This window comes from Aptenodytes patagonicus, chromosome Z (genome assembly GCF_965638725.1).
Source record: "Aptenodytes patagonicus chromosome Z, bAptPat1.pri.cur, whole genome shotgun sequence".
Taxonomy (NCBI): domain Eukaryota; kingdom Metazoa; phylum Chordata; class Aves; order Sphenisciformes; family Spheniscidae; genus Aptenodytes; species Aptenodytes patagonicus.
The window spans coordinates 17,380,058-17,406,084 of NC_134982.1; the positions used below are offsets into that span (position 1 = coordinate 17,380,058).

At 37.9% G+C, this 26,027-nt stretch overlaps 1 protein-coding gene across 2 annotated transcripts in view; it reads left to right on the plus strand.

Annotated features, from left to right (window-relative positions):
* The window catches only part of NNT (nicotinamide nucleotide transhydrogenase), a 45,346-nt gene extending 19,651 nt beyond the window's left edge, over positions 1-25,695 (plus strand). For both annotated transcript variants that reach the window (XM_076362873.1, XM_076362874.1), the window contains exons 12-22: positions 147-257; positions 1,024-1,169; positions 2,153-2,348; positions 2,975-3,208; positions 5,075-5,235; positions 5,978-6,157; positions 10,728-10,887; positions 12,251-12,332; positions 20,471-20,589; positions 21,572-21,687; positions 22,982-25,695. In XM_076362873.1, the coding sequence (XP_076218988.1) occupies positions 147-257; positions 1,024-1,169; positions 2,153-2,348; positions 2,975-3,208; positions 5,075-5,235; positions 5,978-6,157; positions 10,728-10,887; positions 12,251-12,332; positions 20,471-20,589; positions 21,572-21,687; positions 22,982-23,131 (1,655 nt within the window). In that variant the 3' untranslated portion in view covers positions 23,132-25,695. The remainder of the gene's footprint in view (positions 1-146; positions 258-1,023; positions 1,170-2,152; positions 2,349-2,974; positions 3,209-5,074; positions 5,236-5,977; positions 6,158-10,727; positions 10,888-12,250; positions 12,333-20,470; positions 20,590-21,571; positions 21,688-22,981) is intronic.
* The last annotated feature ends 332 nt before the right edge of the window (positions 25,696-26,027 follow it).

A 26,027-nucleotide genomic window follows, 5' to 3' on the forward strand; every position in this document is an offset into this window, starting at 1 on the left:
ACGGTAGTCTTTGTTTAAACAGTAATGTGTAGAGTAGGGGTCAAAATTTGAGTTGACTGGTATCTGTTTGACAGCTGAAAGGAAACTTGCTATAGGTATAGAGCCTTTTAAGGTTCAGTAACACTTTTTTTTCCTCTTTTAAATAGGACTAACTGCAGTTGGTGGGCTGGTATTGATGGGAGGAAACTATCTCCCTGAAAACACTCCTCAAAGTCTAGCAGTGCTTTCAGCCTTTATCTCTTCAGTCAATATTGCAGGTATGAATGTTAGGTTTTCTCCTGAGGGTAACTTTAAAGCACTTGCGTAATTATTTCTTCTAGCTCTTTAATTGTATAGATGCCAGAAATACTGTTCTGGGAATAGGATCTGAGAGCATCCATCAATAAAGAACCTCCCCTCCCAAATTTTCATAGTAGTTACTGTATCTGGTTTGCACACCCTGTGGTGTAACCTTTTTTAGGGAAGCATTTAAATGTGCATTTTTATTTTACAGTATCCTTTGGGTGTTGATAATATGAAATATCTTTTCCTGTATATCCCAAGATGGTACTGCGTTTGTCCTTGTATTCCTTTTCCTACTTTAAAAATATACCACTGGCATAGAACAAAATTCTGCTTGCTTGAGCTTCAGCAGTGCCAGTTTCACGAATAAAAAAGATAAGAAAGTGACCAATGTGACTTACAAATACTGCTTTTTGCTAGAGTAGATAGGGAAAAGGACACAGTCATAAACTAAGCTGTATCCTACAGTCAGCGTAGAGTATGGAGCCAGAGCAAGTCCTCCAGGCTTTCCAACTCCTCATTTTATGAATTTCCTCCAAAGGTTAAAGACAACAGGATCTCACCCTGCTTATACCTTTGTTTCCTTGTGGTTTTCTAGATTACTAGCTTTTCAGAGGCTTTATTCATGTCAGTCACTAACTTTGTGTGGTAATATGGCTTAACCAAATATTTCTCTTACAGCTTGGTATATGCTTAGTTTCAGATTTTATTTTTGTAAAATCGCTCCTTTACTTTGGCCAGGTGGGTTTCTAGTTACACAGAGAATGCTGGATATGTTCAAACGTCCCACAGATCCTCCTGAGTACAACTACTTGTACCTACTTCCTGGTGGTGTATTTGTAGGAGGCTATGCAGCTGCTCTCAATGGTGGCTATAATATTGAACAGGTAAGATACCTTTGTGGCTCTTAGCCCACTGTTCACAGCATGGTATGCTCCTTCACTGCTTGCTGTGTTGAGGAGTAAATAGCAAATTCGCCATGGTCTTTTCATCAGCTATGTATTCCCACAAGGCCAATCTGGAGTTGATTAAGTTTGCAATTGTACCCCAAATGCTGAATCTGCAAATTTTAAAAGCATTGGGTTGTTTTTTCCTGTAAAGCAGCAGTTACTTTGTTATTTATTGGACAGTTTTCCTAAATTACAGCTTAAGTATTAGAGCGACTATGGAAATCAGTCTTTGTTTAAATGTTTCTGAAAATTTAACTTGGTGTGACAGTTAACGTGGGCATGACATCTGGATGGGATGAGATTTCAGCACAGAGGGATGTACAGGGATTGTACCTATAGCACCTTTTATGGTAAACTTTTGTTTGCATTTGTTTTATTAGTAAGAAAAATGAATGTGTATTGCCTTCTGTGTTTGGAAACAGTGAATCCACACATACCTTTATGCCAGGGGCTTGTAATATATTTGAGTTTTTTCAGTTATCTAGACATGTACAGCTCACTTCATTTAAGTTTGTTGTATACTTTTGAAAACAGGAGTTCAGATGTGCCATAAGCAAATTCTGAAACTATTCCTGTAATGAACAGGACAGTTCAGCTTTGGGTTTGTACTAAAGAAAAACTTGCTTCTGAACTGATGAGGAAAATTGGCCTGACTCAAGTTTAGTATTCACAGTGCAGATAAACCAAGGTCACAAAGTGGGGAAGAAGTTTTAATAGATATCACATATTAATTGGCCAAAATCACACCCTGTACAACAGTTTCTCACAGTCAAGAGTTTTGACTTAGCTTATGAACTGTGATTTACACACATTCTGGAGAAATCAGCCCTTTTGTGTTAATAATCAGAAAGATTTTTGTAATGATTATGGGCTTTGTCTCTACTTCATGTATATATATTGATGTTTTTCTTGTTTTAAAGATGATGTATCTGGGCTCAGGCTTATGCTGTGTTGGTGCCCTGGCTGGTCTGTCTACCCAAGGAACAGCTCGTCTTGGAAATGCTTTGGGTATGATTGGTGTTGCAGGAGGTTTAGCAGCAACTCTTGGAGGCCTTAAACCCTCACCTGAATTGTTGGCGCAGATGTCAGGTGCTATGGCATTTGGTGGTACCATAGGTACGTGCATGATACTATAAACTTACTGTATGCTCTACATGTGCATTTATGCAGGCTGTATATGCACAAAATATTGTATAGCTCACAGGTGAATTGACTAACTTACATTTATGGCTTGTGTATGTTATTTTGCAAATATGTGAACAAAGAATCGTTAAGTCCCAGGGCTTTTATTAATGCATCAGAATGTGGTAAAGAATGGGGAGGCTGGTGGAAAAGCAGGAGCACATCATCTCTGTTAGGGAAACTGGGTATGCAGAGGTGAATGAACTTGCCCAACTTCATACTTCTGTTCAGTTCCTGACTGAATGCTGCCAAATTCCATTTTTCACACTGTGCTTTTGTCACGGAAAATGTTAAATTTCTCAATATTTAATGAAGCTTCTAAGAACATGATATGCTTTAATCTTCTCTCTAATTTCCATGATACCCTCATTGCACAAAATACACATATGCAGCTTTCAGTTAAATGCCATAGCAATTTCTAGTGGAGAACAATTTTTTCCATTGGAACAGGCATGTGTGTGCATGTATTCAGTGCACACTGAACCATGATACATTAATTTCTAGCTGCAGAGATTGGTTGTGTTTTGTAAGACTTCACTTCTGTCTTCAACTCTCAATAGGTTTGACGATTGCTAAACGCATCCAGATTACAGATCTGCCTCAGCTAGTGGCTGCTTTCCATAGTTTGGTTGGTTTGGCTGCTGTGCTCACCTGTGTAGCAGAATACATGATTGAATATCCTCACTTCGCTACTGATCCAGCTGCAAACCTCACCAAGGTTGTGGCATACCTTGGCACGTACATTGGTGGAGTGACTTTTAGTGGCTCTCTTGTTGCTTATGGAAAACTGCAAGGTGAGGCCTTCTGTTCAGAAGTAAATATTTGTTAAAGGGTTTTTTTCCCCCAGGGTTTAGCTCTGCCTTTAGACTGCTGTGTAACTGGAAAGAAACCTTGTATTTTCCATCAGGTAAAAGTTTATATGTTTAACTCTTATGAGTGTACTTTTTTTTCTTTTTAATTGTTTAACTTGCGTGCAGCTTTAGTTAAGAAAGGTTTGTCTTTAGTGTTTGGACATACTACTGCTATTAATTACAAAGTCATTTAAGCTTCATCTTGTCTAGAAGTAAGTGTTGCTTTAGTGTTGTTAAGACACTACCTGACACTGTTTCTCTAATTGATTTTATTGAACTTTCATGATCACAACTTCGTATTCCTGAGCAGACATTTTAATTGAAACCCTGGTGTTGCTGGACTCAGTGAGCACCACTAATATTTATGGGATTTTGTTCTTACCATTGCAGGCTTCATTTAGGTAGGTAGCTTGCAGTATCAGTTAAGACTGCCACACTTTAAACCATTCAGTTTGCTATTTACCTACTGTACAAACTCCATGCTCCATACTTCTTACTGTTTTAGTAAATATGCCTTCTAAATTAAATACTCACTAATTCCTGATTCTTATGCACCTGGAGGTTTCTTTATTGCATTTATTTTTGGTTTTGTAAGCACACAGCTTTTGAGAGACTGAGATAATACCTGTACTAAGAAGTACCGGCTAAGAGCTTCCTATTACTAATCCTGTTACTAGCTTTGCAATAGTTCCTTTGGGAAACATCTGTTTGCTTTCTTCAGTGTTTATGAGACCAGCCATTGAAGGAGGAAGCATGACATGGATGGAAAGCTGTCTTCTCTAATAATCTTTTGAAGGATTTGTCAGTAGTATGTATTTCTGCTAAGTAGTTACTCATTTATTTCTTCTTGGTTATTTTTTTTCTCTTCTCCATCATACGCCCTCTACCCCCTCAGTGATTTGTGAGCATGTCCTTGGTGAGCTTCACTGCCTGTTTCAATCCACTCTCCTGTTTTTGTTTAATTCCCCCCCCCCTTTGCATTTTCATATCAGCATGATAATAATAAGCTTGTCTATACTATTGAACTAGAGGTAGTAAGTCACATCATTTGACTCCTAGTCCTGAGACCACAGTTCATTTTTTTTCCTTAAATTCAGCTACATTTAAATGAGACACTTGGTAAGTAATTACACCAAAAGTAACAGATAAACTTCCATTATTTTTACTCTTTGCTGTGTAGTTTGGAGGAAAAAAAAATCCTAGGGTGAAAATAAATATGTAATTGTCTTTTTAAACTGAATCACACAAATACCAAACCCTCTTTTCCCCTCAAGTCTCTGCCAGCGTGGAAAGCTGTGGGAAGTCTGTGTGAGTAAGGGTACTAGTGAAATTAAAACATTTGAAAGCAGGAGTGTTTTATATTTGGGGTTATCTGTGCAGTCGTATTTTTCTAAGCACAGCTTTTGAGAGACTGAGATAATACCTGTACTAAGAAGTTCCAGCTCAAAGCTTCCTATTGCAGAGCATCATACACAACATGCAAAGACTTGGGGCCAGAATGCAAGTACTTTTTTTATTTAAAAAAAAAAAAGCTTTTCAAGAGGAGAAGAGATTTTTGTGATTATTCTGAAGCACTTCAGCAAGATTAGGAAGTAAAACGAGTTTAAACAGGAGTATTTGAGAATCTGGAGTAAGTTTGAATGTGTTGCAATATTAAGTCAGCACAAGGTCTCAGCTTCAACTAACTTTTATCTTCTGCCCCTCCCTTTTTTAATTTTTCTTTTGCTGAGGTATTCAGTCTTCTCTGAAGGCAAGAGACAGGCTCTTCTGCACATATGTGTCAGTCTCTGAATATGCATTTGATTGCAGGTATTCTGAATTCTGCGCCACTGCTCTTGCCTGGTCGACATGTATTGAATGCAGGATTGCTGGCTGCCAGCATTGGCGGAATGGTTCCATACATGATCGATCCTAGTTACACTACGGGAATTACTTGCTTAGGTTCTGTGTCAGCTCTCTCAGCCATAATGGTAAGTTGGGGAATTGCAGGAGGTGAAACAAATTAAACAGCAGTTTGTTCTTCAGCTTTGCAAGTTTCCTGTTAATGACTGTATTTTACCATCCTGAGTCACTATCATCATAGTGCCTGTATGCTAACTTGCAGTAGCAAGTAGCAACTGACTTTCCTAAATCTAGCTGTAAACCAGAACTCTTCCAGAGAACAGGCATGTATGTATATAATTACTTTTGCAGCTATGACTTAATAGATCCTTCTGGATGACAAACTGGTATTTTAAAAGACTTTCCAAAAAGTTTTATCCTTAAAATACTTAAAAGAGCACTGGATCTATAGGTTATCATGATAACTTAGTGAGATTATCCCCATGTGTAACTTCTCCCCATTCGCTCATACCAGCTGTTCCAAAATTTACCCTGAATATTGCCATTCTGTAAACTGAGTCTTGCAAAGACTGCTCAGTATGAATCCTTTAATGGTATAAACAGTTCCGTGGAGCTGATAGGATATTTTTACTCGCAAAAATATGTGACTAAGCGTAGGATGAGGGCAGTGGAGTGCCTTCCTGTCTTCTCTCAAAAGGCAGAATCGGTAAGTCTAATCCTCAGGCCACAGCTTGATGTCTTCTACGTTGAAAATACTTGAATAGAATTAAGTAACTTGATACTTATTTTTCAGTGCTGCAGGCAGCGTGTCTTCTCTGCATGTTCTCCTTAGTTGTAGCTTACACTGAAATATTTTCTTTTATTTTCCAGGGTGTCACTTTAACAGCAGCTATTGGAGGTGCTGACATGCCTGTAGTTATTACTGTCCTGAACAGTTATTCTGGATGGGCTTTGTGTGCTGAGGGCTTCCTACTGAACAACAACTTGCTGACCATTGTTGGTGCACTCATTGGCTCCTCTGGGGCGATCCTCTCTTACATCATGTGTGTGGTAAGAAGTCAGCAGAAATTATGCTTGTTTTCTAAGTAATGAAAAAAGTTATTCAGCATGTTTGCTAGGAAGATAAGCAATTGGAAGCTCAAGCTGCTAGGTGTTTATAGACTAGAAAATTCTTGCTTGAAACTGTTGGACTAGATGTCAGTCATCTCTCTTTGAAGTATGTATCTCTCCGAACCAAAACTGAGGAAAGCCCTTGTATTGGCTTGAGCATTGAGGGTTTGAATCTGGGCTCAGATAGGTATGATTACTTGTGCTCAGCTGTTTGGGTTGGGTTTTTCTTAGTCATATCACTCTGCGGTGGTGTTAAATTTAAGCTAAAATTAAAATTTATCAGCAGGAGGTACTTTAAGTAGTGAGTTCCTTTAAAAAAAAAAAGTTTGGTTCAGTTAGAGTAATTTAAAGTTTGTTTTTTTGAGTGTAGGAAAGTGTGCTACTTTCTTCAGAGCAGCTACTTTGAAATACCACGGGGTGGCAGCAGGCTTGCATTAATGTATTGCTAATTCTAATGTCTGTGTCAGAGAAAACTTGAGCTTCAACTCTGTGTGTAAATCATATTGCATTATTAGTAATGGTCTCCTTTTCCCTGAAACATTTTTACAGAAGTCTCTTGTTTTCCCATGTCTCTCTCCTTTTTGTTTTCAGAGATGGAGAGGTAATGACTTAAAGAAAACTGTTTGTAGCGCAACAGCTGCCAACCTCCTGATGCTCTGTTATGTAATTCTGTTTCACTTCTGCCCTTGTGTTCTTGTATGATCAGTGCGCTGTTCTCCTGTCCTAATGTTTTCCTATGGTCAGCCCTGGCTGTCATCTTTTACTATCGTCTCTGCTGATAAATAGAGTTGTTACCATGTTAGGAATGTTCAGTATAATTCGTTTTCATCTCTCTTGAGGAGCAATTTCAGGAAAGCTTAAAAAAGTATTTTTGTGCAGCTTCGTGGAGGCGAGTTCAAATGAACAATCCCAGGTATGAATTTTAAAGAATCTTGTTCTTTCTTGAACATTTTGTATCTCCTTATCAAAAGCAAATCAGATTATGTGGCTCATGGGACATCTTTTTATATATAAATACATATACATATATATTTGTATACAGTCAGCAATTTAGTCCATATCGGTAGAAAGATGAAGCTTATGGGCAACACAGGTATGAAAAGTATGTTCTTTAAATATCCAAGTCATGTAAGTCTTGGTGAAAATATGATCTGCTGGGTACGTATTTACCAGTAGGTATAGTCATTCTATACCTTCATTTTTCTTTTACTGTCCCCTTCCTTTTTTTTATTTATTTTATTGCTAGCTCCTCTCAGCACTCAGTTTTGAGATACTGGCATCTGTTGGTTGGAGGAATCTAGGTAAATAGGAAGCCTGGGGAAGTAATTGTTGTGCAGTGACAGAGTGGCTTTCATATAATCATAGAATAGTTTGGGTTAGAAGGGACCTTCAAAGGTCATCTAATCCAGCCGCCCCGCAATGAGCCTGGACATCTTCAACTAGATCAGGTTGCTAAGATGTAGTTCATAGTTCCTCTATGTATTTCTCAAATTTCAGGAAGTTTAGTTTTTGAGGTAGTATTCTAGAAATCTTGTGCTACTTTACGTAAGCTTAGACAATTAAAGTTGATCAGCCAGTAAAATTAAAATTATTTTATATAATTTCTGCACAATAAGCAGAATAACTTGTTTCTAGCCCAGCACTTTTCTGCTTTACTTCCGTTAATAGAAGTCATTACTTCTAAAAGTATTGTTATAATCGGGGGATTCAGTATCATTGTCTTGAAGCTGCATTTCAGGAGAAAAAATGCTCAAGAGTTTCAATAAACTGCTTTAGGCTGTTGCAACCTGTGCTAATGAAGCAATAGTTTTCCCCTCCTTTCCCTCCCCCCCGCCAAGTACGACTTCCATCCAAAGCAGTATGTTTATTGAAGCTTAGCTAGTACAAATGAGGTGGTGTTTGTGGAAACATCTTAATGGTTGAAACCTTCTTTTTACAACATTTCCAATTACTTTTTGTGATAAAACTGTAGCTTAATCATCCAAAGCCTATCCAGATTATCTCTTAAAGCTTGAGTTGATAAAATTGGCCAACATGTATTCAGATAACCACTTAGTTTTTGCACTCATATCTGCTTGACTTTCCACCGATCCCTCTTTTGTGCCTGTTAGTAGAGTGAGTTAAGGACAAAGAATTTAACTTCAGAACAAAAAAGCAAAGGCCTGTACTGTTCACTCATGCTGTGAATTCTGACTTCTTTTAAAACGCTAACACAACATGTCTTCTTCAGAACACTTGTTTGTATTAGCATGTCCTTCTACCCCCCCCCCCCTTTTTTTTTTTTGGCAGAGTGAATAGAATCATAGAATCATTGAGGTTGGAAAAGACCTCTAAGATCATCGAGTCCAACTATCGACCCAACACCACCATGCCCACTAAACCATGTCCCTAAGTGCCTCATCTACACGTCTTTTAAATACCTCCAGGGATGGGGACTCAGCCACTTCCCTGGGCAGCCTGTTCCAATGTTTAACCATACTTGACGATTGCAACTGTAGTACTAGAATCAGTGTGCTTAGGGGTGGGGAAAATGCTTCAGGTCGAAGAGGAACCATTAACTGGGGTGATGAAACGGAGCAAGAGTAGGGACAAATTGTGTTAGTCTTATAAATTGTATGCTGGCCCATCACCTGTACTAGCTGTGCAGTTTCTGTGGGCACAGTGGAAGGACTTGGAGTTCTCGGCAATCAAGGGTTCGGTTTGCCCCAGGCTGTAAGCTCCTGGCCAGTATCACTTGTGTATGCACAGCATAGAGGGCTTTTTCCTGGTGGTTGGATTATCTGTGAATGGTGAAGCCTGCACTTTATTCATATATGTTTGTGGTCTGTGGTGGTAAAGGAGGTGAAAGAGGCTATAAGAAGAGTTTCCACACTGTCCCTGTGCTGAGTAGGTCTTAGCTGTATTGGTTAATTGTTGTTTGATGAGGTCTTGGCTCATTTTGAAGCCTTCTGTACCACCCCCTTTGTTTTTGCCAGACTTCCCTCTTCTTTCCTTGGCACTTTGGTGCGGAGCCAGGCAAGGGTGCTTCAATCTCATGCTTGCTTTGTGTGGATTCTCAGATTTCTAATAATATTTGAACTTTTTTTCCTTTGGCCTGGTCTTACTGTTGTCTTTTGGTTTAGATACGTGTAGAAAGTGCTTTGCTTCTTGTAAGCTTAGCATGAGCAATATCTGAAGAGGTTTTTCTTCTGTCTAGGCTGTCTTACCTGACACTTAACTGCTGTAATATATTAAGTAGTCTGTTTTTCTGTTTGATGGTTTAATGTTGTGGTACACGTCAAAGGCAGTGTGTTCTTAGAGGATATGAACTACTGCAGACGGTAGAAAGATGCTGACTTCACTGCATTTGTGTGCCTTCCTTACAGTATCTGAAACAGTAATGATTTATCAGGATAAACAAAAGTTCTTCTAACATCTTTGTTGTGCTTATTTGCTAGATGATGAATTTCACAGAATGGCATACCTCCTCAGGCTACAGCAAAAACCCTGTGGAGTTGCATGATTTGAAATGTCAGTGGAAAATGGACACTTGGAGGCATACTTTTGTGTGGGTGTTTCCTCTTGCTTGTATGTGTGCCTCTCCAGATCCATTCTTAAATTTTGCTGTGGTTTCTGAGCTAGCACAGCAGATGTATGACACACATGTTTAATTAAAGAAGCAATTTATCCTGTTTCTTTCCTGCTTCTAAAGTTTTGTTTACTGCAATTACAAGTTTTGCCTGCTTCCAGATATTGCCAGATACTGCTTTGGGACCACACTCACAATGAGACATGCCAGTGAAAGCATTTAGCCAGTGGCTTTTCCTGGCTATGTATCTAACAGAGCCAAATTTTCAGGATGTGTTCTCTTCTTAAAGCTCCTAGTTTAAGATCTCTTGTTCCCCTTTGGTGCTCAGCCAGTAAGTTAATGGCCCCCTTCAGTTTATTACAATTTGCGTTGAAGTTAGCATTTGGTTAGTTTTGTGTGGCTACTTAGCTTTGTTGTGTTCTTTCCTGTCTTGATGCTGTAGGAGCTTTGCTTCTGTACTACCTGTAAGAGCTACATGGTTTCCATGCTGTCATATAGCAGTTCTGTGCTTACATGTTGAATTGCTCAAGAGCTTAAGAAAATACCTTGCAAAAATTGTGTGTGTGTATATATATATGTAAAAAAAAAAAAATTTCTGTCATCAAATACGCATTCTTTTATATCCCTGCCTTTTAAGAACAGAAAGAGACCAATATTTGTTATTTGTGTTTTGTTCTTTGTCTTGGGGAAATGCTGATGCTTTCTCATTACATGCGTAATGTAATGCGTTAGAAGCTGATACTTGGCTATTGTTGTGTTAATCTGGGTCTCTGTTTTAAGGAGCCTCTTTTAAGAAGTTTTGAGTTGTAAGCAGGCAAAACTAGCAGGTAAAGACTATTGTCAGGAAGGCTTTAATATTTTCGTAAGTTTTCTTTGTGGACATCTTCTCTCCTTTATTTTTGCATTTCATGTTTAGCTGATCAAAAACCTCTTGTCTTTCAGGCTATGAACCGTTCCCTTGCAAATGTGATTCTAGGGGGCTATGGCACCACGTCAACAGCTGGTGGGAAGCCCATGGAAATTACTGGAACCCACACAGAAATCAATGTGGACAATGCAATTGAAATGATAAAGGAAGCCAATAATATCATTATTACTCCAGGTAAGACACTCTTGACTCATACAGCAAGATGTTCAGAGGATGTATTATTAAAAAACCAAACAAACAAGACCCCAAAACAGAACAAAAAACCATAGCCTGTCTTGCAGTTGCAACATAGCAGCAGCGTGTCAAATGTTGACTGTGGGATCTGTTTTTGTTCCCAGGTCAGTCATCATTCCTCTGTGTATGCCACTTTATTTTTCCTTGTGTGTGTCTCTTCAAACTTTGTCCCATTTATTTAGATTTTAAATTCTTCAGGACAAAGACTGTCTTTTGTAAATTATGTTTACAGTTAATTTTGTGTACAGCTGTTGTGGTGTGAGTTTCCAAGCACTACCACAGTACCAGTGGTACCAATAACAAAATAGCTGTCTGTTAAGTTACTGAAAGAGAGGATTTTGTTTATGCTTCTCATCTACTTGCTCAATTCTGCTTTGTTTTATTAAAAAAAGGCAGAAAAACATCTAAAACTTAGTTAGAATACAATAAATACTGGAATTAAAGTAGAAAAAAACCTGAAAACCAAAACCCTGAGTTGCCTGAAACTATTATGTTGGCTGTAGGCTCATATGGTTCAATAGCACGTTGCCTCTTAGGAGAGGTCAGGTAAGGAATAGCTCAAGACTTATCTTCCTTCAACTGAATGGCACAACTATTGTGTCAAATTTATTTTAGCATTGGAATGAGAATAATGTTAAAAACCAGTCGTCTTTCATTTTGTTTCAGCGTAAATGAAAACATCAGTGAGGTAGGGTTCTAATTTGGGAAGTTACCTTTGCTTCCAACAAAGCTTGGAGACATCTTCAAGGAGTTTGCCTCTTGCTCCTGTGGTCAAACCTTGAGGACACCATTAATAATTTATACTCCGCATTTTCCTTCTGGGCATTATTCCTCTGATGCATTAATTCAGACAGAAAGACTGAAAAGATTATTTGCTGCTAGAAGCCATGTTCAACTACTAGACTTGCATTATGCAAATCTAAAATTTTGTTGAGGATATGGTGGTGAAGTAACTTGATAGTAGCCTCTTTATCAATTTTTCACTGAACCTGTCTGAAACATCCTTTTCTGATAGAGAAAGGAACATGTGTGTTTGTGAAGCTGAAATAAGTTACTTGCGTAGTTTGACTGGTCAAACCACTACACTGTTAATGGTCAAGAGACCAAAAAGATGAGATGAATTACAGTGGTCAGGCTGAAACTCTGCTGGGAATATGAGTATCTCGTATATGAGAGATTATTTGTTTGTCTACTTATTTTTAATTATGAGAGCTTCTGTTTGTGTGGAAAGTATACTTACGTCTGTAACTATTCTGTCTGCGCTGAAACAGCACAATAGCTTAAGATTTGGAAATTCTTTCAGGTTATGGTTTGTGTGCAGCAAAAGCTCAGTACCCTATAGCTGATCTCGTGAAGATGTTGAGAGAACAAGGGAAAAATGTCAGGTAAGTACTTTCTTTGAGAAGTATTACAGGTTGGTTGGTTTGTTTTCATTCCATTAAAATCCCCTACAAGTCTGTGTTTTGGTTTAATTTTTCTTTCAGCAGTCATTATTATGCTGATCTGTCTCTCAGACATACTAGCTGGAGGAATGCTCTAGTCTTATTAACCTATAGCTGAATATATTAAAATTCCATGTGGTAGTGTAAAAGGTATTTCTACCTTTTACTGATTTTTAGAGAATTAAGATCCCTTACTCCCTTACACTCTCTACTAAATTTGGTTTCTGGAAGTAGCCCCACGAGTTGGAGAATAATTTTTTGTTGTTGGTTTTTTTTTGTTCTTGTTTGGTGTCATGCTAAAGTTCAGTTAAAAAGAATGGCTTTAAAATTTAATACTACTTTATTGTAGCAACAAAATCTTACTTTTTTGAAAGGTAAGTTAGCTCCTTTAGATGCATATGCTCTGCCTTTAGTTATAGTAGTGCTTTTCTACAAAACAAGCAGTGAAGTTTTTTGAAAAATAACACTTTAATGTAACTTTTTGTATTGTGTTCAAGAGAACAGTTGGCAGCCTTTTCTAAAGGTGGAGGTTGGAGAGCTCTGTGAAGGCAACCACTTTGTGGAAATTTGTTACTACGAGGTGTAATCACAACAGCTGACTTCAGTGCCGGGAAAGCAGGGAGAACAGCTTTTCTTTATGCTTGTAGTCAATGGGGAGGGAGCACAGGCCTAACTGCAGTGCTTCGAATTGCCTCCTAGAGAAACCTCCATGAAGGGGGATTGTTTACTAGGCTTCAATATTTTTTTAAGTCCTAATTTGCTAAGGAAATGGAACTCTCTGCTTGTGAAGCTGTTGGGGAATAGTTAAAGGGGTGCAATGGGAACAGCTGAGGCTCCTAGGCAGGAAATGAGAGCCTCCTGCAGTATGGAGAAGTGTTTGCTGGGGTCAGTCTGGTATGAAGTGGAAGAGTAGATCAGGTAGCAGCCTCTGCACGAAGAACATGGGGCTTATTTCTTTCCTGGGATAACTGACTTGCATTAATAGAAGTAATGCTTACTATTACACAGCAGTGTTTGTATATATAAAAAATAAATACAGACAGTAACATCCAATTCTGATTGGCATGTCTGAAACAATGCTGAAAAGAATTAACCACACTATGATGTTAGATGCCCTTCTTAGGTTAAAAATCCACAGTTTACCTTGCTGTTTTACTCTTCTGAAAACTTTGAAGACCTGTTAGTTGTGCAGCAAAAGGACCTTTCTTGGCTAATGTGATTATAGTGTCGTGTGCTTTTGGCTTTTCTTCCAGTGCTTCTGTGGGGATGAGCTTTATGTTTTTTTATCAACCTTGGTGATACAAAAGATTATTGTTTTTGCCTTTTATGTTGTCTTTGCAGGGGAGAAATGTGAATGAATCCTTGAAATAACTGGCTTATACTTTAAATGAGTCAATTTCAGGAGGGGATCACTGCAGTGCTTACCTAGTGTTTTAATGAAATAAATCTGTATTTACAGTTTGTGGTAATTCAGTCCTTTCATCACTTTGTGAAGCTCCCATGGTGTTCATTGAGTGCAGCTGCTGTCCCTCTGGTTTCAGTAGGTCTGGAGTGCCTCGGGACCCTAGTACGCTCACCATCCAGATGTAGTGACACTCTCACACATCCGCTGTGGAGGGGTGCCAGCATGGACATATGATTATCATCAATTTGTAATGCCCATACTGTGCCAAGAAAAATTGCATCTGTCATACGGTCTTCTTTTGCTTCATGGCTCACGATTGATCCAGAGAAGCTGATGTTTTCATTTACTTTGCCTATAGCCATAACATTCTTAGTGAAGAGCGCAGATTATATAACATGATGCATAACCTTTGACTAGGGTTTAAATTTAGAAATACAGGAGAGTTTGGAAACTTCAGACTGTTTTAGTTATTAAATTGCATAGCTAACATCATTGCTTACTTGAGATGGTCTTGCAGCAGATCACATCTTTAATGCATTAGTAGGATCACAGAGAAAGCTGGATATTGCTGAGCCTTCATTATAGCTTTCCTTTTGTTATGGATGGGTAAAACAACAGAACTTTTCATAGGCTAAATCCTGTAGTCCGCAGAAGCCATTGGCCTTGGAGAGGAAATGCTTGTTCTACAACTGGTGTTGTATTTCTGCAAAATTACAACTGAGTGAATTGTTGAAAGTTCTCGCCTTACCGAAGTTCTTCAGCCACGTGCTGTGTTGTTTGTAGGCCCCTAGTTGTGAAATTCTGGTTTCTTCCATATAATTAAATTATATTCTATAGTAATTTTATATATAGATATATAATTATTCTATAGTATTGCAGTACAGTTTAAAACTGTATATGTTCTCATATCTGCATGGGTAATTGTTGCTGTCCATGTCCATATCAAGTTAACTACCTTAGCTTTTGCCACAGTATGACTTTCCTAAAACTTTTTCTATCAATGCGTTTTGTTTTCCTGCATAATAAGAAATTCTTGATAAGAAAAATGTATTGCAGGGTGAAAGGACTCTTAAAATTGTGCTTTTATAGACTTTCTAAATCTAGCTCATAATTAAATATGGTGGTTTTCCAGTAATTCTTATAGTGGAGAGAAATGCAGATTACCTCCTTAATAGCCTTTCAAATTAGTTGCTAACACGTTAGTGTTATGGTTTGTTTTTTTAACCTGATTTTTATAGGTGGATATATTGAAGAACTTGGATTTGTGTCTTCTGATGCTAGAGAATCTAATTACTTTTAAGCACATGGAAACACGGGTTTCTTAGATTTTTGAAAATGTGATAGCATGGAATTAGTGTTGGACGTGCATTTTTGGATTTTTATTGTTACCTCTATGGCTGAGCTCTAATCAAATGTGTTTAGGTTTCTGTTTTGTTTTGGTTTTTTTTTCCCCTGCATTGTTCTCATTGCTTGTAATACAACATGTGGATGGGTACCACTTACACATTTATCTACAATGTAATAAATAAAACCAATTAACTTCAATTGCTTAATTATATCAATTTACAGTCATAATTCTTTGTTACTCTACAAGAAAATCTAGAAGAATTTTAAAGGATGAGCTGTTAAGATGCTGTCCCAGCCAATCTGAACGTACTGCATAGCTCAGGTGTGTGTAGGATAGAAATTACTGTCACTGCTGAATGGCAGTGTAAGAACAACGTGCGTTGATGCAAGTTTCTAGGAAGCTGCAGTATGCTTACTAGGAAGACACTTAGTGTGTACATGTGTGTCAGTTCTGTTTCTTACAGTCAAATTAACTGGGTGGGTTCTGAATTATTAATGCTGCAGATGAAGGGACAAATGGAGTCCAACAGATCTGTTAGCTCAAGTGTCATATCGGTGTAGCTAGAGAGAAGTAGCAAACCTTGCTGTACCTGATCTGCTTCTGCAAGGATGCAGCTATAGCTGTACGCTCCTGGGGGTGTATTGTAGTATGTCATTGGTTCCATATGGTTCAGCTCAGCTCCAGGTGACCTTACTAGGTCAGTTTGTGATGCTTTGTGGAGGCAGGCTCTTCTTTCTTCCCTGCAGTTGGGTTCTTGGGAGGGTTATTGCACTGAGCTAAGGTCCATGCCATGTATTTGCATCTTGCCCCTGCTGTGATAAACCATAGTGGATGGAAATAGGGAGCCAGTACCAACCCCCACTTAAGTATGCGTAATTTAACTAATTTAATTAAGTTTAAATTTAACTGACCTGACCCCAGCAGAGCCACTGAGCTTAGTCCATGCTGAAGTACTGTTTCTGGAGACATGTTGTTGTCTCAGGCATAACACCAGGCCTAAGCTAGCTAAGTTGGCTATGTGCTTTGGTGCTAGTAATCTACATAGTCATCTATAATGTGTGATGAGAGCATTATACTGTGATACTTACAAGTCATGCTACACTGCAACTGTTTTTATATCACAGGATTCAAGCTGTGGAATATCTGAATGATGCACTTCTCAGTTCATCTAGTTGTTTGTTTGTTTTTTTTTTCCCCTGTTGCCTTGAATAACAGATTATTGTCTGTACTGAAAACGGAGATGGAGAGGTGTCAAAACACAAGTGAATGGGGGTGGGGAGAGGAGGTGGGGCAAAACCCTTTGGCAAATTATTCTCTGTATATACAGCTTCTGAAGTGTTGAATAAGCTAAATTTGGCACCAGCCAGATGTTGCTTACTTACATCACCCTGTCCAGCTTTGGCGTATTGACAGGAATCCTATCTTTACATAGATGAAGTGATCTTGAAACACTTCTGCATTGGGTTAGGTAGGTGCTAGTTCTTTCAGTATTGGTTACAAGAGTGTAGCCAGTTGTAGTAAGGATCGATGCTGACTTTATGAATTGTATAAAAAGTAATTTCCATTCTGAGATTTTTCAGTAATTTTTCATGCAATAGTTGTCTTGTTCACACTACTATAATTAACTTCATACTATTTTAAGTAACTTCTCCCCCTGAATTTAAATCCTTTCTGTGGTGAAAGTGCTGTCCTAGATATGATGTGTATATTGGGAGTTTTAGATTTTTAGCCTCAATTTAAAAGAAAATGTTGCACTCTCTGTATTACAAGAAAAGGTTCAAAATATGAACTCATTTTTCAGTGTGCTGCATTGTCTTTCTAAAGCTAAAAAGTATCCCAAAGAGGCTGATTAAAAGGCTGAGTAGCCTTGCCTGATACTTAGGCTGTTTAGCTGTGAAGTCTTAGCAGCAAGGAGGTGTGTGCTCACTTCAGTGTATCTGACAATTTGGAGGTGATAAGCAAGCCCCATGTTACACAGTCAGGGTCAAGAGAATAAATTCCTGGTGAATTCTGTGTTTCAATGAACTACCAGAATAATGCTCAAGTCAGACACAGTATGATTGTGAATCTTTGTTATGGGTGAAGTATATGTAGACTGAAAACTTCATATCATGTAAACAGAAAGTCAAAAAGAGTGCAAGATTTCTGCTTGATTTAAAAACAAACCAGCCAACCTAAGGGAGTTCTTGCATAACTGATATTAAAAGCATATCAAAGAAACTTAGCAATTTTTCACTTTAAAACACTTTTACCATAAAGCATGTCTCTCTTTTTAAATCATTCGTGTTTTGAATTTTTGAATATGAACAAGGTTCATATTTTGAACATCTAAGAGAGCATATGTGACAAAATGTTTCTGCCGTAATGCACATGGCTTTGAAGAACAGCTGCTGTTGTGAGTCAGGAGCAAGATACACAGCTTTTATTAGACATGTTCTGAGCTGTCAAGGATTTTAGCTATCTCTTTTTCCATGCTTACCTGAATTCTGCTTTCAGTTGGACAGGCTAATTTCACTCCAGATATATGTAGATCTTATCTTGTGAAATAATGAAAGCCTTAGAGGCACGTATTTTTAATGATTCTTTTTGACACACTTTAACATCCTGTTTCAAGAGGTACTAGCAGGCTACTGTCATATTTGGTTAACGGGCTCTTAGAAGCAGAGTTCTGGGAGTCACTTCAATATTTGTCCAAAGAGCTTTTGTTTGAGCAGCTTTCTCAAACTTTGTGAATACACAGTATGTGGTTTCAAGCAGAGTCTGTCAGAAGTCTCTAACTACTGACGGTTGATGCCGTAACTCTTCCTGAACTAAGATAACTTGTCCCTTTCTTTTCTTCTTTCTTTGCCTCTTGCCAGGAATAGTGAAGTCAAAGGTGAAATTCATTCTCTTGGCAGCTTAAATTCTGGCTTTGCAGCCCTTGAAATAAGATTGTATGTGTATGTAGTATTTAATAGAAACCTCACGAGTATTTTGTTTTGTGTATTGCCAAAACAGCCTTGGTCACAAAGACGCTCAAATAATTTTATTAGAAACAAAAGAGAATTTTGTTGGAAAAATCTATTTTCACTGCCAGAGGAGTGATGGGGTTTTCTCAAGTGTACTTCAGAATAAGAGTTCTCCTACTGTACTGTAAGTGATTGAATTTGGTACACTTTAGGACTAGCTGCAGTACTACACATGGCTTATATTACTGAGTGAGTGGTGTGAAACGTAAGCTGTTAATGTTTTGTCCTGTATATTTGCTCTCCTTTTTCTGATTCTGGGTATTATCCTTTGCAGCAGGATCCCAAATTTTTACTGGCTGAATACAATCTATTCTCTTTGTTTCTTTGAAAGCATTCCTTTTAAAGCTAGCTTTTATCCTGCTGTTTGACCTAGAACTTAAAATTGTGGTATATCTAGTATTATGTGGATTAATCATATGTCCTTAATTTTGTTTCTGGAGTTCCAATTGTCTCATCTTTGCATTGTCTTAATGTTGTCTTGCTGATTGAGTGCTCAGTTGCCCTTTTAAGGATGTATTTGTACACTGTTAAATTCACAAGTGATCTGTGTTGATTGGATTGTGACTTGTGGACCATTGGTGATGTGTTACCCACTTCCATTGCAGTGGAGTTGAAAATAGAAATATGTGACAATCCCTTTGCCACAGCAAGTTGATTTATCAGTCTTTCCCTTCTTTCTGAAGAAGTCTGAAGTCCTTTTATTGCATTCCTGACTCACTTGGATTTCTGCTCAGAAATTTCTGTTCAGAAATCCAAGAATTTACGGTTTTCTCTTGGGTATTTTCTGTCTCTTCTAAAGTACATGTAGGCTTCCTTATTAAACATATAACTTCAGCTATATACAACATTCATCTGAGGCATTTCTAGTGTGCTTGAGTCAGCATTACATTTGGTGATAGCTCCAGAGCTGGAAAGACAGAAAATGTGCAGGACAGTAGACATTGATCTGCCTGTTTTATTCAGGGTCAGGACATGAGCAGAAGAGTACAATCTGACCACAAGAAATAGATTTGCTTCTAACCAAAATATGTCTTTGGGAGTTGCAGCTAAACCAGTTTAACATCTCCATTCTGAATTTTGTCAGGTTTTTACTCTTACAGAACTGCCCGCATACCTTAACACCCCCCACCTCCACCCTGTGTGTCTGAATTTTTAGTAACTCATAAGCAGTGTATTTTCTCTAAGTTGGTTTTGAGCTGTTCTGAAAACATTTCTTAAATTGTTATGCTTAAACTGGTATAGCTTCTTAGCTCTGCACCTTCTCACTCCCCCTCCTTTTTTTACTTTCCTCCTAAGATCAGTCATGAGAAGTGGCATGTTAACCTAATTCAGCAAAGCATTGTCTTGTGCTTGAAGTAGAGTTCCTGCTTATTTTTTTTGTTGGAGTGTTAGACTGTCATAATCATGCATACTCTAGAGATACCTCAGTCAATAAGTTCATTTGCCAAGGGCATTTCTGGGTCTAGGAGTGGTTTTGCTTCCGGAAGACTGCACAGTCTTTTGGCCTCTTCGTGAAGAGTGTTATATTGTGGCCGGTTCACTTACTCTGTGGTGCTTTCACTTTTCATTGATGTAAGGGACCTGCAAAGCATATTGATGTGGGTGGTGGTTTTGCAGCAAAAAGGTTTATTCATAAAAAAAACAAAGTTATCTGTCACAAGGCTTTAAATATGGTACTGCTTGGAAGGTGGACGTGAATGCTTGCTGTGTGTGATGTGGCTCAGGCTGATGATCGTAGCCAGATAAAATGGTAAAATACTCCTATTACTTTCAAAAGTAATTGAAGAAAATCTTGTTGGTATAAGCTCTTGCTGGGTAGAAAACTTACTCTGTTGGTCCATCTTGTAGTGATGTGTTCCCAGACGTTTCTGGCCACGAGTTCCTTCTGTGTTGTCGCTAGAAGTGTCCAGCAGGCTCTCCAAAGCCACTTTGCAGGTGCAACAACTTTCTGAAAGAGTCTTCCTGTGATGGAAGTATTGAAAATGTACTTCTAGCTTCTGTAGTTTTACTGGGAAATGAGCATATTTTTTTGCATACCTGTTGGGTCAGTCATACTTTTAACTTTGCAGAAAAGGAACAGCTGCTCTCCAGGTTAAGAGTCAAATCTATGGGCCTTGTTCCCTTTCCCACCCACTTGGTTCCCTGCAACACTGGAAAAGTAGTTACAATATTGTTAAGGTTTAACCATTTCTTTTTATTAATTCACATGTGTGCTTATACTTAAGAACTTCTCAGCCTTGTAGGTCACAGGTGGCAATTTTACTGTGTAAAACAGAGTGGTCAGTACGTATTAATGGGATTGGACTTTCTTTTCTGTTAGGTTTGGTATTCACCCTGTGGCTGGCCGTATGCCTGGTCAGCTGAACGTACTCCTAGCAGAAGCTGGTGTTCCGTATGATATTGTACTGGAAATGGATGAGATCAACGAAGATTTCCCAGGTTAGCGTGCGAGCTATAGGTTTCCAGTAGATTGGATTTGATCTTCTCAATTTTTATTCGATTCTGTTTTTACATCATGCAAGGATTTTAAAAATAGAAGATTTCAGTGAGGCCATTCAATTTCTCTTTGTGCCTGTTGTGATACCACTGTAGAGGAGCAGAGGTCTTTCTCTTGCAATCTGAGTGCTGTCCCAGCTGATGGCAAATGAGCGCAGAGGAATATGAGAAATAGTCTGACTCAGAAGCAGAAAACTGAGAAGCAGAGAATACAGACAGGTAAAGCAAAGCAAAATACTGAATGCAGGAGTACAGAAAAGAGTAGATATTGAAGGGAGGTTAAATAGGCCTGTGAAACTTGTTTCCTCCAGAACCAAAAGAACAGTTTTTTTAAATTGCTTGTAGCTGTGAAATAAATGACAAATGCTGTGTCTTTTATCACTGTTACTGCTCCATACAGGAAAACTACTGTTACTTCTTTAGGTCAGGTGTTGTGGATTACGTGACCCTGTCATGTCTGGTAAACCAGTATAGTATTGTACAGACAGCCTCTTGCTTTCTTATATCTTTATTTAAAAATCAGAAAGTTGCTGGTAAAAGGTTTTTCAAAAGAATATTCAAAGGAAAAGACAGGCACAAAGAAATTTGAAGGTGATGATACTATGCATGTATGAAACCACATTTAAATATCAAAGGATTTAAATTTTGTGTAGCAGAGTGGTCTAATGAGTCCCTTTGAATGGGGTTGTAGATGCTTGCAGTTTGCTGGAGGTGGCTGGTAGCACACTTGGACTCTCACGTATAACGTGCCTGATAAGTTTGTAAGATATTTGTGAATGAAGTCCCCATAAATGTTTGTAGAGTGCTTACCATAAGGGGTTCTTCTGCCTCTAAAGATGAGATTTAACACAAAAATGTACATCAGCCTCTATGTTCAGGTTTCAGATAATTTTTCATCAGTTTTATTTTCCTTGTCTTGCTGCAGAAACTGACTTGGTCCTTGTAATTGGTGCAAATGATACAGTTAATTCAGCAGCTCAGGAAGATCCGAACTCTATCATAGCTGGAATGCCAGTTCTTGAGGTCTGGAAGTCCAAACAGGTGAGACTAACAGAGTTGCGTTAGCACCTACCTTAGCTAGCATGCTTTTAAAAACATGGTTTATAGGATAAGCTAACAAGATTCTTCTTCTCTTCTGGTTTCCATGAGAAGCTTTTCTGCAAGGTGTCCAACAAAACAGTCAGTACTTTGCAAGTGGGATGCACTGTTCATGATTTTATAATTATCAGCAAGTGCTTTAGTGAGACTAATGATGACTGCAGTAGAAAAGACCAATGAAAGTGCTTCTACTAAAAAATGTGATTACAATAAATTATGTTCTGCTGATGTCTGCAGCCCTGAAGCATTTCTGTACAAATACCTGCTTTTTTAAGTTTATATGAAATTTGATTGACAGCTTTAATATTGAGGTGGAAACACAAAAATGAATAATATGCTTAAATGGAAAAAAAACCCAAACAATGAGTGGCTGGGTTGAGTAGAGAGCTTAGTCTGTCCAGATTGAACTAACAGTTTAGTTAGCTCACCAGTTTTGCTCTTTGAAAGCAACATTGTCTGATCTAAAGTACATATACCTGAGTTTCCTTGATGTGAAATCTTCGATCTCTTGTTCTGAACCCAATCATAGCCTCAGTTCTTCTGTATTGACTTCATTCAAGTACTCAGTCACAGGCCTATACATTTATCAGTGTTTGTGTGTAGCTATGTGTTGCAGTTTGAGAAATAAACATGTACAGGGTTAAAGGTGGTAAAGCTTCACACAGTTTCTCTGCTGAAGGTGCTGTGGTTAACCAGTTTGACATTTAATAGCTAAAACTGGTTGAAATTTATTTTAGGATTTTTTTTTTAAAATCCCATGTATGAAGTAATACAGAGTAATAGTCTGGAGAAGTACCAGAGAGCATTGCACCAAGTATTGATGTGAATGCTCATCTCAATTGTGCTGCTGTCGGGGAATTGGGTTCTTAAAATAGTTCAAAAATAAAAAAGCCTCAAAACCCTCCTATATTACAATCATCAGTACCCATCTTGCTTTGACTTTATTACATGGAATGAAGTAAAAGCATATGCATGTGTAGTGAGTATCCACAATTTCTTCATCTGACATGTAATGTTGTGTTTAACAATAAAATGTTTCTGAAACTGGTCCGGGTATCAGTTTGTCTGCTATATTAAAATTTGAAATGCAGTTTTGTAGCAGTGAGCACCCTGTTTTGGCCAGGGATCTCTCTCTTCTTCTCCCCTTGTTTGTGGAGGTTGGTTTTGTGTTGTCTTTGTTTGTGGGGGGGATGGTGGTTGGTTTTTGCTGTTTCAAACATGAACTTTTTATGTGCAGGTTATTGTAATGAAGAGATCTTTGGGAGTTGGTTATGCAGCGGTGGACAATCCAATCTTCTACAAACCCAATACTGCCATGTTGTTGGGAGATGCTAAGAAGACTTGTGATGCCCTGCAGGCCAAAGTCAGGGAATCATATCAAGGCTAAATACTGATTTATATTCCACTCATGATTGCGACTACAGTTTTGTTACAGAAGTCATGGAAAACAAGAGTTAGAAGAATCTCTTACTGTCATAATGCAACTGGCATTTGGAGAAGACTGCATTGACTCCTAGGAGATGTAGTTCAGTCAGGGAATGTAGAAAGGATGGGCACATTAGCCCTTCAGACTAAATCCCCCATGAGGCAATGCATTAAAGAACAAAAATGTGCTTTTTAAGGTTAACATTGAGCTGTTAGCAGCAGGAACTAATAACTCATGGTCATCTTTAAGTAGTTATTGGCTTCCTCCTCCTAACTGTCTGTACTTCTGTCATGGAAATTCACTAAAAAATACTGTGCCAGAATTGTATTCTGTCTTATCAAAGCTGTTCTTTGGCCAGTATGGACAAAACAACTATTTATTTCATCAAAACTTAAAGCAAAATTATAAACAGATGCAAGCAGATGCAAATAGATGCTTGAATGATTTGAGATTCTAAAAATAATGTTCTGTTAAATCTCTATAGAAAAATTGAACTGTTTTGTGGATTGTATGGATGCTGTGAATCAGGAACATTTTAGGAAAGTTACTTCTCTTTAAAATACAGTTCCACTTCTTTGTAGTGCCCACTTACACTGTGTAAAGTGAAACACAGGATTTCAGGGACCTACCAAGTGATCTTCAAGCCTGACAAGGAAATGTACACTTACTTGCACTGCTTAACTGTTTTAAGCAGCTGCTAAATTCTCCATCTTTTCCAGTCATTGCCTTTTTAAGTGTCAGAGGAAAAATATGGTCCAGTTCTGCACAGGCAGAACATCTTGCATACCTGATCTGTTCACAGTATTTGGACCACAGTGTTTCAGTTTATGTTCATTTAGACTTTTAACTATTTGCTACTTCAAAATTTAGTGATGCTTTCTTAATTAACATTCTTGTGATGCTGGAAAAGGCACTTTTGAACATATTTAAGATGCTGGAGTTTATTAGAATTTTTCTAAATAAATAAGCTATTGTTTGAACAGCACAGAAACATACTAAACTTAAAATCCATTTTTTTGATTATTTGACTTCTCCCTGATCTAATTAAAAGCACTGTTAAATTCCCATAATAAGTTCAGCAAAGAATTAAATTATGACATCAATTGCTGTTTTGGTTTTATTATGTTAAGTGTACTTGAGTGGAACTCAAATATTTGCCTAATAAAATGAATTTATCATGTTTCCATAATGATGTGGCAACTGTCCATGGTGACGAAGGCTAAATAGAAATAGCTGTATTTGTGTTAGAAAGCATTCATATCTGGGGAAGACAAACTATTATGAAGTAAGTCTTGAAATTAATGCATCTTGATTGATAGCACTTTTTTTTTACACCATGTATAGAGACCTCATATAAAATATAGTATTTCTACTTAGCTACCTCTGTTTTTATGTAAAGATCACTTAAAACACAGACTTTGAACAGGTAATGCATTAAGAAATGTAACAATATATGAAAAAAGCTACCCTTTTTGCAAATCTCTTCTATAATTTGAAATAAAAATTACCGTGTAAGCATTAATATGTTGTACACTGCAGGAAAAGACTTGTAATTAAATTTTAATTTAAAACATTGTGGCAGCTATATCTGAATGTAGCATGTATGGCCTCTTGATTTCATTGTATTCAACTTTTCTTTTAGGTCTGCAAAAAATAGGAGGTAAATGGGAGAAGGGGAAAGACAAGGAAATGATCTTCTCTCTCTCTTCCTCCCAGCTAAGCAAAAAAGGGATTTGAAGGGATTTAACATCCTAAAGTATTAATTTTTGTCTTGTCAAACTTGAATTATCTAACTGCAGTATGCAACATGTCTCTGCTTATAAGTAGCTAATACAAGACTTAGCTTTTCCTTTGTATTTGGAAAAAACCTCATACTGTTGTGTTGGATCAGAGGTACCAGTGTTGTCTTTAAAACCGTGCTTTACCATGGAACACCAGGTAATTGTTGAAGTGCTAATAAAAAGTCGACTATTTTTTCTTTATTCATCACTGTCTCTTTTCTCTCTGTCTCTTTTCTCTCCTGTTGTGTTCCTTGAGTAGGTAAGTAGTCTGAGATTCTTTCTGGGAGTTAGAAGACCAAAATGCCACCAAAGGATGTTGAGATTGAAGAATGTAGTGAAGAGGAATCATAGTGAAATATGCATATTTCTTTTTTTTTTTTTTTATTTGAATGGTTCTTTAAAATATTCGTTCTAGGTATGACTGATGTCACCTGACCTTAGCAACTTCACTATGAACTCTTCTAGTAAATGAAGAGGGTTAGACAACTTCTGAAAGCAGTTGATCCCTCTATACGTTGCCTTTTTGACTTAAAAAAAAAAAAAGCTGTAGGAACTAACTTGTCTGAGTAATTCATTTTCCATTGGCTGAGGTGTGGGATGAATCCTATCCCTTTGAGCCTGACACCATATAAGTTTGCTTCAGTTCTTAGTTATTTAGTTGACAAGATGCTCAAGTTGATTGTTATGATGATTTCAGTTTCTGCCTTCAAAGTGAATGATAAATAAATAATTTTAGCCATCTGATAGTCTGTTCAATTGTATCATTGCACAAGTCTGACATGCAACTTCCATGTTTTCTTCAAGCTTTGGTCAAGCTGAGCCTTGAGGTCTCTTTCAGAGGCTGCAGCCTGGTGTTAATTCATGAGGTAACCTCTCTTCCCTCTTGATTGAGCAGCCCACCTGGGAGGTGCATACCCACAGTATATGGATTTGTAATCTGACAAATGGTAAAGCCATAGCCTATATCCTTTTGTGGATCTGACTGCTAGTTTGAAGATTTTACCCTCTACCCCATCTCGAGCTGCTTATTATCACCCAAGAGGTATTTATTCTAGCCTGCCTCATGCAGGCTATGA